This window comes from Melanotaenia boesemani, chromosome 20 (assembly GCF_017639745.1).
Source record: "Melanotaenia boesemani isolate fMelBoe1 chromosome 20, fMelBoe1.pri, whole genome shotgun sequence".
NCBI classification, from domain to species: domain Eukaryota; kingdom Metazoa; phylum Chordata; class Actinopteri; order Atheriniformes; family Melanotaeniidae; genus Melanotaenia; species Melanotaenia boesemani.
The window spans coordinates 16886525-16899281 of NC_055701.1; the positions used below are offsets into that span (position 1 = coordinate 16886525).

Sequence of the window (12757 nt, forward strand, 5' to 3'; positions counted from 1 at the left end):
TGTTGTCCTTAACAAGAACAAGAACAAGGTCTCCAATTCCATGTCTTCCTTTTGTTGTCCAGGTCACCATCAGCAGTCTGTTTTATCCATTTCATTTCATTTCTAAGACTTAATAAAAAATAAAAACAGCCATTTACTTGTATTTTTGTACCCAGTGCCTCCTCTCATCATCTGAGTTCTTTGTACACTGGTCATATCTCTGGTAAACATGGATCTAGAGCTGCATACTTCTTACAATAGGAACCCAACCCATATCTCATGATATCACAATGCAACTGATTGTGGTTGTTTATCATAACATTATCTCTTAATAAGGATCTGATTGTTAAGATTTAGGCCTTATCAATATTTTGCATCCAAATACAAGCCACAGTCTAGCATTAGTTTAAACAAAATGAACTTTTCATTTAAGGAAAAGTATTATTAGGATTATTAGTATTATTAAGGAATGAGTATTATAAAAATTACAGTTTTCTGTCTGATTAAATTCATAAATAGTACATATGCTCTTTTATAGGTGTGCAAGACATTTAAAACTTTCTTGTTTCTAAAACAGACTGAAACCGCTTTAGTGTGAAAATAATTTCATAGTTCAGTGATTTTAATGTAACATTTCATATCACTTGCAATCTTTAAAGGTCAACAGGAGAAGCTTTAAAGCTTTAATTAGTCTCTGTTTGTTGTACACAGTTTCACCGGATCCTCTTAGAATGGTTGTGTCTTTTTGAATAGAGTTGATTGGTGACTAAATGGTGCATTTGTATGTAATGCTCTCTTCTATGACATAAGCTGAGGAGTGCAGTGTGCCTAAACACCCAGGACCAAAGTTATTTCACCAACTCCAAATTCTGCTTTGTAGCAATAACCTCAAATCAGCCTTCCCCATGCCTTTAAATGGAGATTGATTGTATTTTAAAGATTAAATCTATTTATGATGGCTTATGATTTCTTTATGGTTTTAAAGTTAATAAAAAAAACACTTAATAAAGTTAACAAAACAAAACAAAACAAAACGTTCTGTTTCTGACAGTAAAGAAAATCAAAAACCAAATCAAATTTATCAAGAAAGTCCTCCATCTGCAAACGCTTTCAGTTTTGCACATTTTATCTTGTACTTAGAGGACTGCACTACAGAACATTACCCTCTATTAATCTGTTTATCCACAATTTTTAGATCATAATGAGAAGTTGAATATAAAATGAATGCATCCAAACATAAACTGTAGAACAGTTGATGAAATAGAAAAGTCCTATTGTGTATGAGCTGTGTATGTTGTTGTTAACAGCTTCTATTTCTCAAGAAAGGTTAATGTTGAACATATGCTCTCTGCACACACTAAGATGTGTAAATAAGAGGGAGGGATTGTGGGTAGCCCTGCCAAGACACCAACATCCCCCACATATGGCCGCCTGCATCCAGAACAAAAAGCACAGAGACCAAGCTGTCTTTTTAATAATATTATTTCTTTTCAGTGTTGTTTTCTTAACCCATAAGAGCCTGATGTGACATATTTGTTACATACAATTTCTGAGACATTTTGCTTCAATTTATGGTATAAACTTTGCTCAAAATCCTGTTGAACACAATCTGATACTCATCTTCTGTCCCCTAATAGATACCCAGAAGCAGACAATGACATTATAATATTTTAAATACATCACATGGTAATAAATGGTAGATGTTAATTTTTTTGTTTCATTTTGTTAAAGGGCCAAATAAAGACCTCATATTAAAAAGATTGGACTTTTATTAGCCTTTTTAATGGGTTGGGCCTTAATGGGTTAAAAGGTTCCCATTTTTCTTTTACTTGTCACAGCCAATAATTTTGACTTTTAAATACTCAGATGTAAAGACTGAATGATTTGACAACTTCAGTCGAACTCTTGCGGTGGTGGCCATTTCCTTTTAACGCCCAAGAAAATAATCTGATGGACTAAAAGATGCAAAGACCTGTAATGATTATTGCATAGCTCTGTGTAAACATGTTTTTGCTCTATATTTTTGCTCTATATAACAAGAGACAGTATCATTAGGAGACTTCCCTGTAAGGGAAAGGATCTGATGTAGCTGATGTAACCTGGAGGCTACTGGTGACAAAAATATATAATATATATTTTGTAATGATAGTGTATATTATCTGTAAGAATAAAAGGAAATAAAATACAAAAAACAGTCAGAAATGTTTCCTGAACTCCTTTTACAATAAACAGAGGAGAATTAATTTACTGCAGTACATTAGCATGTTCATTTTCACCCATTTCACTTAGCCTCAGACTAAATAATGTGCTCTCAGAGTTGTGTTTATGTAGGTTATGTTCCCATACCTGGTTAAGTAGGTCTCTACATTGCAAAGCGCAGTGCTTGTTTGGCTTGTGCGCACTGCTCACTGCGGTGGCCTTTAACGCCTGTCCCTGGTGCAGATCGATTTTGTGCCTAGCCAGCAGCCCGCTGCTAACCTTGAGGTAAGCTGGCGTAATGAGATCGCATCTGATGGCATTGACTCACACCTGACAGCGCTGACACACTCCTCCCGGCCAGGGAGTGACACAGATGGGCAGAGTGGGGAAAGGGTAGATCCTCTGTGGTATACTGCACCGTTCAAAGCTTTGAGTTGTTTCTTTTAATTCCGGTGTTTATATATATATATATATATATATATATATATATATATATATATATATGTAAAACTGTCTAGCAAAAAATATAAAAAAATAAAATAAAAAAAACACTAATATTTCGTTTCTAGCTTTGATTTCAGCTCATGTTCACTGTTGCATTGTTTCAATAAGCTTCTGCAAAGTCACAAGATTTATTCGCATGCAGCGTCGCGTTAATTTTTTACCAAGATCTTGTTTGGGAGAGTCCAAACACTGTGAATAGCCTTCTCCAATGCATCCCAAAGATTTTCAATGATGTTACGGTCTCGACTCTGGACTGGAAAATGATGTCTCATGCTCCCTGAGCCACTCCTTCACAATCTAAACCTGATGAATCCTGGCATTGTCATCTTGGAATATGCCCATGCTATCAGGGAAGAAAAGATCCATTGATGGAATAACCTGATCATTTAGTATATTCAGGTATCAGCTGACCTTATTCTTAGTTGTTGAATTTTAGACCTGATCAACTGTAACAATCCCAGATTATAGCACTGTTCAAACAGGCTTGTACGGTAGGCACTAGGCATCTCATCACATCTGTTTCTCTTCTCAACCTGATACTCCCATCTCTCTGGAACAGGGGACTCATCTGGACTCATCAGATCACATGACCTTCTTCTATTGCTCCAAAGTCCAACCTTTATGCTCCCTAGCAAATTGAAGCCTTTTTCTCCAGTTAGCTACAGTAAATTAGACACGACATCTGTCACACATACTTGTGATGATAATCATCCTGTTTTCATCTGAGATGAAGACGACCTCTGATGAAGAGGGAAACATGTCAGGTATGCGTGACATGAAGTATCTGATAACAAAAAAAAAAAACTAGATATTATGAACTTGTTTGGTTTACCAAATGTTTAAGTGATTGCCGATGGCGATCATTCAGGATTTTTTAAGACCACATTTCTTCCTCAAGGACGATGGTTCCCCACTTTCCTTTCAGTTTTTAATAATGTGCTGGACAGTTCTTAAAGTTCTTAAAATCAAGTTGGTCATCCTGCAAAAAACATTTGCCCAAAAAATTCAAATTTCCAAATATGCAAAAACGGATTTGCATTGGTTGTAAAAAAGAATTGTATTGTGGAAAATAAAAGAAGATCTTCTGTAAACATCCTGTCCACAGATGCGAAGCACAGAACTGCGTTTGAGACTCTGAAGTTGCGGTTGCGAAAGTTGGCCCTATCTTTATACATCTATCTGATTGGATGGTGATTAATAAAGCTGTCCAATCAGAGAGCAGACAGCTCCCTGTCCTTCTGTATCAATTTACCTAAACTACATAACTGCAATCCTTCTAAGTGTGTGAGAAACCTGGGTGTTCTTCTTGAATCTAAGGTGAATTTTATTCCACATGTCAGAAATGTCACAAAGACAGAATTTTTTCATCATAAAAAAACATGGCCAGAATCCGCTGATGGCCTTTATTTCTAGCAAAATAGATTGCTGTAATGCCCTACTCTCTGGTCTTTCCAAAAAGTGTGTTTCAAACCTACAATTACTTCAGAATTCAGCAGCACGTGTTCTGACGAGGACCAGAGGGTGTGAACATTCTACAACAGTTTTAAAATCGCCTCATTTTCGCCCCCCCCGTGCATTTCAGGATTGACTTTAAGGTTCTTTCAATCGTTTATAAATGTGTTAATGGTCTTGGGCCTTCTTGTCTGACTTGCTTTTAAATTATGAGCCCTCACAGACCCTGAGGTCCTCTGGTATCGACCTTTTAGTTGTTCCAAAGTAAGGACCAAAACATACGGCGAGGCCTCTTTCCATTACTACAGTCCTCGTCTGTGGAACAGCCTGCCAGAGAACCTCAGGGCTGCAGACACTGTTGATGTTTTTTAAAAAGAGGTTCAAGACCTTTCTTTTTAGTTTAGCTTTTAAGTGAATTCTATTTGATCTTTATCTAATTCATGTTTTATTTTTATGTTATTTCATTTTATTCTACTTCATTGCTTTTTTAGCGCATTATGAAGTCCTTTATGTGTTTTTTTTTTTTAATTGCTGCTCTTATCTTTGTTTTAACTTTTTTCTTTTTTTCTTTTTTTTTAACTCCAGTGTTTTCCTCATGGGGATCCTTTGTGCCGGGAGCTTTGCCTAGTCGGTCTGGTGGTTGTTGCCACGGTGATTGCCCTTGTCTGGGTGGTTGGGCAACCAAACGTTTTGTCTTTATTTTAAGAGACAAAAATTAGGGAGTTCATGCTTGTGTAGAATGAGGGGGGGCGGTAACTGCTTTGTTTGTGCATTTGTGTGGATGTCTGTGTGACTGCATGTGACAGATAATATCAAGTGTGTTTTTAAATTGCTATGTCTCTTACTTTGGCGCTTGTTTTACTTTAATATGCATAAATTGTTTTTACCATGTAAAGCACTTTGTGTTGCCTTTGGCAGGAAAAGCACTTTACAAATAAAACTGATTTGACTTGATATATAATTTATACATAGACAGTGGACTGCAGCTACAGTATGCTGCAATTTACACTGGTTTAAGATTTAAAAAATACACATTGGTATTTATTTTTTAAATCTTAAACCAGAGTAGATTGCAGCACATCAGTTTTCTTCTGCCAGTTCATGATCCCTAACTACTAACCAGTATCTCTCTGTGAAAAAAATGGAAAAAGAAATGCTGTGTTAGCTGTGCTTGAGCTTATCGGCTGCAGCTTCCTGGAGATGAATTCAGTGTGCATAACATGAGTTGCTGGTTTTGCATGGCGCACTGTCCACCATAGGCTGCATTTAGACTGTCTTCTATCTGCATTTTGTAGTCCAAACTAAAACTTCTGCTACAGGAAGCTACAAGCATAATTTCCAACAAGACACAGTTCTGCACCCTGAACAATGAAGAATGTAATTCTAAAATAATTAAAATGCAGCTAGCAGTCTGAGCCAGTAATGTGATATACAGGTGAAGATAACTGGATGACTCCTTCCTTTAGATCTGTAACAAGTAGCTGATTTATAGATGCATGTATCAGGTCACAATTGGATAAGATGAGACTTGTATAACATTATCTGAGTGGATGTAATTGAAACAATAATGGACATGGTTACAGCTTGGAAAATGGCATTGATCTATCCTCTAAGATGGGCCCTCTGTGCATTAAAAGCATGACTAAATGGTGCAAACTGATATTGCTTTTGGTCACAGCTAGGTCTTTTTAGCTCATTTTAAAAGAAATGATAAAAATTAGGGTTTTGTGATGCGTAAAGGAGTTATTCTCTTACTTTGCCTCAACAAGGCTTTCAATCCCTCCCACAGCTTGCACGCTCTCTAAAGAAAGATTAGCCAAAGACACAACATGAATTTGGCGGAAGTGTGGAATTGGAATTCAATTCCAGTGTACCTACATACAGATGTAGACTAGAAAGCCAGAGGGACCCAAATCAATAGAAATCTAACTGCTTTAACTCCTGTGCAGCTCAGGAGCATCCTCAGCAGGTCCTGTCTTTATCTGAGCCATGTCAACAAGTTCTTCACTTTCTGCTGTTGAATCTGACCTTGACATATTTTTGTCCACCTGGCACACTGCTTTGCTGATGTTCAACTTTAACTGGGTTGAAATGGTTCTGTGCTGCAGTTGCCTATAGATTGAGCGCTGGCTGGGCTGGCTGAACACATGGAAAATGAGATCACTGACCTACAGCAAAGGTTAGACTTCAGTAAACATGAGCAGTTAGACGATGGCTAGTGCAGGGGCTGGTGGGGTTTAATAAACTACTGCTGGCCGTAAGCCTGTTGTTTTACTTCTACTTCGGCAATCTTATGTGGATACCTGTGCACGTGAATGTGTGCATGTGTGTGTTTGACGTGACTGAGGCTGCAGCGTTTGTTGGGTGTAGCAGTGCTAAGCTAAAATGTTGTTATTGATTACACACAAAGGTTGTGATGGAATAGCAACTTAGTGGGAATGGGCCAAGCTCCAGGTGTATGTGTTTGTACATATATGTGTGTGTGTGTGGGTGTGTGAAAGAGAGAGAGAGAGAGAGAGAGAGAGAGAGAGAGAGAGAACACATGTGAGCCACAGCTGTGCTGTCTGTCAGCCTCTTGCTAATCCATTAGGGGAAAATTAGGCTGGAGACACAAGGGGGGGAAGGACCGGACACAAGCAGAACAATTGTAGTATTTTACTTATGTATTGTATTTCTATCATGTGAGTCAGTACTTGTACAACCAAGTTAGTCCAATCATATGAAACATCAAACCTGAGGATCAACAACTTAAAAAAAAACAAACAAACAAAAAAACTTTTATCTAAATGTTGGTAGAAGCTTCTCAGAAAGAGGTATGTCATAGTTTTCTCCTCATAAGGAACAACTAAGGAAAAAATAGAAACAGGTGCTCACAAGAAAAACACAATATCTAGACATAAACCCTGATTGAGGAAAAGTGAGTTTTGCCCTTTTTTTTAGATTAATTTCTGTGCAGGGTAACAAATCAGTTTTTGTTTTTTGTTCATTTTGGTCAAATAAGTTATTGAATTTCTGATAGTGAGAGTTCTGAATTTTATTCTCTGTTACCTTTTTGCCAATTAAAAGAAAAGTTGATATAAAAATAATGTTTGATTGTCCAGAAATCACATCTCAGATGTTCATTCATTTCTGTTTAATAGGTTGCATTTGTTTGAAATTAATGTTAATTTAATTCTTTTTTGCCCACTTTCCATGAGCTGTTTAATAATTATCCAAAACCTGTTGCTGTTAGTCACTTCAGCCACACACTCCTTCATTATGAAGTAAATTTCAGGCAAAAATAAATGAATCTAATAAGTGTTTGAAAGGCTTGGAAATGGAAATTGCAAACAGAAATAATTGAAAGTTCAGACTAATCAGTTTTGTTGTGGGATTGTTGTTTACCTAATTACAGGGTCTACTTTTTTCCTATGCATTTAGTCCATTTTGCAGTTGCAACTCTTCCTTTGTTCTATCCTTTTTTTCTTTATCTGCACACACGTGCAGTGCATCCATTTATTTTATTTTTTTCCACATCCATACACACTGTTAGGATACTCACCTTTTCTCCATGTCTTCCCCTTTCAGACACCTGTGGTCATGCACACACACAAAAACACAAACTCTGCCCTTCTCTCGCTTTTTGTTTCTCTCTCTCTCTCTCACACACACACACACACACACACACACCTGGTCTCTCCCACCTCTCTGCCAGAGTGTGAGGCTCTTTATGAGAAGCCTGCCTGTCGCCCAACTGTGAGGCCCTTTTAATTAGAGCCCTGCTGTTAAGCACAGACCTCCTCCAGTGGTCCTCATCACCTCCTTCCTCAGACCTACACACCCTCTCTCACACATGCAGCAACACTGTGCTCCTTTCTCTCTTTGTCCTTGTGGCCTGATTTCATGGACATAAATGATACACAAAGCATCTAAATGAGGAGGAAAGGATATAAACACAACCCTCAAGATTTGTAAGTCACATTTTAAGATTTATACTAGTAATGACTGAATTTACATGTTAATATTTCTTTCATGGGAAAAGGTTATTAAAGTGATTTTATAATATTTTCTCAGAGGGAAGTGTTTTTGGAAAATCCTGATAAATGGAAGTTTTTTTTCATGCACAGTATGCTTTGTGCTGATATTAATGCCCTGAAATAATGGAGCTGGAATTTTATCAGACTGGTGATAAGAAAGAATGACAACACATGCACTCCTAAACACCCTCAGCTGTACAGCCAATTGTGAAAATATTCATGGAACTCAAGCTGTCCCAGCTTTACTCATAACCTGCATTCCTTCATTTCCCGTTTCCAGTAAGAGAGAAAAAGAAAGTCTCTCACATTCATTGATTCTGCTCTAAATTTTACTGCCATGATCAAAGAGCTGTTGTGTTGGGTGGCCTCTCTCTAAGCTGCTTGTAGAAGGAACTTCCACAATCAGGCATAAGTTGATTAAAGCAGGTGGGTTGATGCTATGTTGAATCAGCTCTGGTATTTTAAGGGAAATTTCCCAAATCCGCTGCAGTGTGTGTGTCACCCAGTCCCTTGCAGAGGGAGAGGGATTATAACCTCGCAACATACACATTATCCATGCAAACTCAGTCAGAAACCTTAAGATGGGATGACATCACAGCTGTGCTCCAGAAAAAAAATGAAGCAATGAGGCCTACTAATTATCCATTAGAGCCAGGTTACCAGCAGAGTGAGACTAAAATCTATACATTTAAAGATAGTTTGGAGAAACACTGAAAGCAGCTTCCATCTGTGATGGCTGGCTTTTCGGTTTGATGTGGGGAGACAGGTTGTTTAGGACCGTGGGGAATGAGCAATGGAGAGAGAGCAGGGTGGAGAAGGAGGAGGAAGGCTGCAGCTGTTGTTGAGTGTAGTTAGTGTGGTCTGCTGGGGTTTGGCAGAAATCACAGCAGAGCTGAAAAGAGGCACAGCCCCTGTTGCTTTAATGAAAGGATAGATGGATGGATAAATACGCCACCTTGATTTTTTTTTCTACAGTTTTAGTGGGATAACATTGCACTGAAAATCTCTACTTGTCTGTATCAACCCATTTTTTTCTCAAAGGAGCTGACATGCAGCTCCCGCAAAAGGCCGTTTTCCTTGAGTTTACAGGGAGAGAGCTCTTATTGCTATTGTTTTTAAATATTATTTTCTATTTCTGCCCAGCACACATTGCAGAAAACACGGGGGAGAAAAGAAAGAGAGGAGAAAAAGAGCTAAAAATAGGAGTTATTTTGCTGAAGGACATTTGCAGAGGCAGCTTTTAACACCCTCACCCCCTCTTTCTCTTCCCCCCCATCTCTTCTTAAACACACTTCTCCCTTTTCTGCTCTTTAAATATTGAGAATCATTGCAAATTCCTCTGCCCTCTTTCTTTTGAAGCTGCTGGCCTCTCAACAGCTCAGCAGAGGAAATGTACTTGGATGAGCTGAAGGGCTCACCATAAGGCAACACCAACAATTTCCCCCATGCAGGACCTCCTTGCTCCCCCCTCTAGGCCCCCGGTAAACTGGTCTGAGCTTTGTTAGTTCCCAAGCCGCACCTCTTCCCCATCTCTCTGTGTTCCCTGTCTGAAGGCCAAGCTCTCCCTCTGGGCTGGCTTTGGCTGCTCATTTCCACTCTAAGGGATGGTTCTCCACATGCTCAGCTTTTTAACCCACAAAAACATGCACACATTCTCACACAAACACAATGCCACACAGCTGAAACTGACTATATGAATGACCTGGGTGACTCCTGTCACTTTATTCTTTACTCCTCACCACTCTCCTTCTACACATTATACTACATTGCTCCCACTCCTTACTGATTGTGTTGCCTGTTCTAATTTTATTGCTCAGATGGCTGCATTATAGACGCTATTTAAGTTTTTGCTAACTAGTAGGGTAAAGATGCCTGTGTTGTGGGTAGCACAAAACTAAAACCCAGCCTGATTTAGATATGAACAAGAACATTTCTTATAGACTGCATTCCTCTGTTTATATTGTGTCTCTAAAAGGAAAACTGTAAATAGCTGCTAAATAAAGCCAGAGCTGTAAACGTTGCAATGCGTCTGGGCGAACTAGCGGTCAAAGCACGGCCCCCACCGTTGCTCTCGTGTGAAATGAGTTCTGAGCAGAAAGCAAGTGCTGCAGACTGAGATCATAGACGTGTTACTGCTTAATAGCCCACTTTATGAGACTGGCTTTCTTTGTGTTTTAATGAGGAGGCTATGGATGGGTGGAAAGACGAAGCAGAAAGACAGTGGGGGGCAAGTTTGTCAGGGAAGATGAGAGATTAGAAGAGATTGAGGAAGAATAAAGGATGGGGTGTTTGCAAGAAGGGGTTGAGGTTTAATTCTTACTCCTTTCTCCATGTCTTACTCTTGGTGAAAAAAGAGGCCGTCAGGGGGTTGCTGTTAAGTGCTGCTGTTAATTTTCACATTGCATGTTCTCTTAATGACAGAAATTTCTATTTTCATTTTTGGAACTAAATTTATAGCCTCCAGAAATAAAATCTGTGCATTCGCTCTGGGATATTTTTATAAGAAGATCATTATTTTCTCAACAAACTTTGACTGCTGTGTGTCCATGTGCGCCTTGGTCCTCTGTAAAGTGTGTTTAGCCACCAGTGCAGTGGCAAAAAATTGGAAGTTTTTTGTGTGCTGATAAAGTCACCATCTCTCTCTCTCTCTCTGTCTCTGTGTGTGTGTGTGTGTGTTTGTGCACCAGTTGTTGAAAGGGAAGAAGTAAAGAGTAGAGGCTGGACACCTCAGGAATGTAATTTTGATAACAAGATCCCTAACTGTACTACTGTACTTCTGTCATACAATTTTGTGTGTTTTATGGCAACGTGTGTGTGTGTGTTATGACTGGTCATAAGTGTATTGTTTTCCTTCTGGATCAACCTGCCATCAATCACACAAACAGAGATGCGCAGATGACTGGCTGCCTGACAATATTTTCTGGCCTCAGGTTGTTTTTTTTCTGCATCAACCACACACTTACAGCAACACAAAACACACACACATGCATTCCTACCTGTGGAGCATGACTCCAGGTCACTGCTCATGCCTTGTGTGCATCGACGCAGTGTAGCGCAACAGCAGAGCCGTCACTCGCTCACATGTCCTCTGCACCACACTCCTCTCTGCATGCTGCCTCATTAAACTTTCAGCTGAACAGTTAAAAACTCTTCTGCTGTCGAGTCCCAATCGTCCACAGCAGAGGAGTAAATTGGATTCAGTCCATCCACTGGGTTTGAAATCAGACGAAAAGGATGTCATTTGCCGGCTCAGTCTGAAGTAACTCAGTGCAGTGTGGCCGCAGGTGGTGCTTTGCAAGCCCTGACATCAGCCTCACAGACTGTGATGACCCCCAGCAGTGTTGAGTTTATTCTGTTTCTATGTCTTTCTTTGTGTTCAGACAAACTTGGAGATAATACCGACTACAGCCAGCAGAACATTGCTGACCTGATCGAAGAGACTCTGATGATGTTGGAGCGCTATGGAGGAGCTGATGCCTTTGCTAACATCAAATATATGATACCCACCTATCAGTCCTGCATGAAGAATTGAGGGGGAGCTGTTGGTCAGTATTGCAGACTTTTTGTTTTCTATTTGTTTGTCTGCCCAGAACCTCAAAATTAAACATTTTCTTATTGCAGTGAAATACATCTGTACTGTTTTCTGTTCATTTTCTTCATGGTCTGTTTACATCTGACTAGGAATCCTCTGTGTATCGTGACTTTTATTTCAAAGTCCCCTTCAAAAAGAAAGAAAACTTATAAAATTCTGTTGATTTCAGGTAAAACTATCCTTTGACTGCCAAACATGTACTTTACCTCCCATGATGCTTGACTGAAATGTTTGTTGTCATGGCGAGCTCAAGTTTTTGTAAGCTGGAGTAGAATCATCTCCACAGGGAGAAGACTGGAGAGCAGAAAATGGAAATGTCCAGCACTCATAGAACTTTTTTTTTCTTTAATGCCACTTTCAACATTGTGTGAATGTTGCTTAAAGTGTGTTTTTGAGTTTCAAGCTTTTGATGTTCCATTACTAAAATAGTAAAAATCTGAAAACCACCAACACGTCAGGACAAAGATTGAAGTAGAAAAGTTTCAAGTACTGTTTGAGTCAGCAGGTAAAAAAATATAAATATTGCATTAATTACTCCACTTTTTACACAGTGGCATGAGTAATGCAATATTTTACATTAATTACCCCCCCCTTACCACCACCACCACCACGACCAGTTGCCCAAACAGGATTTTTTCTATAGAAAAAGGTGTTGTTTTGTACTACTGTTCCTGTTTCTGTGGCAAATACAGCTGGAGACGGAGCACGTCTCAACACGCAAGGGAAGACGCTCAGAAATGATGCCTGACAGCATTCCTCCAGACAAACAAACACTCATATGCACACATTTGTTGAACATCATTTGAAGTGAACCATACCACAGTCAACGTAGCGAACACTTGCATGCAGGCTTATTCATTAATGTTGCATGACAACTGAAGTGCATTCTTTGTTCATCCAGACCAGTAAAAAAAACTTGGTCGGCGCCTTAACTGACTTTTTGTTTTCACACTTTCCTGATTAATGGTGCTTTATCTTCGATTTATCCCATATAGTCACATTTTAAACCTTTTCA

General features: G+C 39.1%; 1 protein-coding gene across 3 annotated transcripts in view; it reads left to right on the forward strand.

Moving 5' to 3' along the window:
• Window positions 1–11720, forward strand: part of pacrg (PARK2 co-regulated) — a 140277-nt gene extending 128557 nt beyond the window's left edge. Inside the window, exon 6 of one of the 3 annotated variants that reach the window (XR_006008665.1) lies at window positions 11531–11607. Coding sequence is in view for 1 of the 3 variants with exons in the window: in XM_041971745.1 (XP_041827679.1) it covers window positions 11531–11682 (152 nt within the window). In the remaining 2 variants the exon portion in view is untranslated. Of the gene's footprint in view, window positions 1–11530 lie in introns of all 3 variants that reach the window. The other 2 variants (XM_041971745.1, XM_041971746.1) reach the window with 2 other exon arrangements.
• Window positions 11721–12757: the final 1037 nt, after the last annotated feature.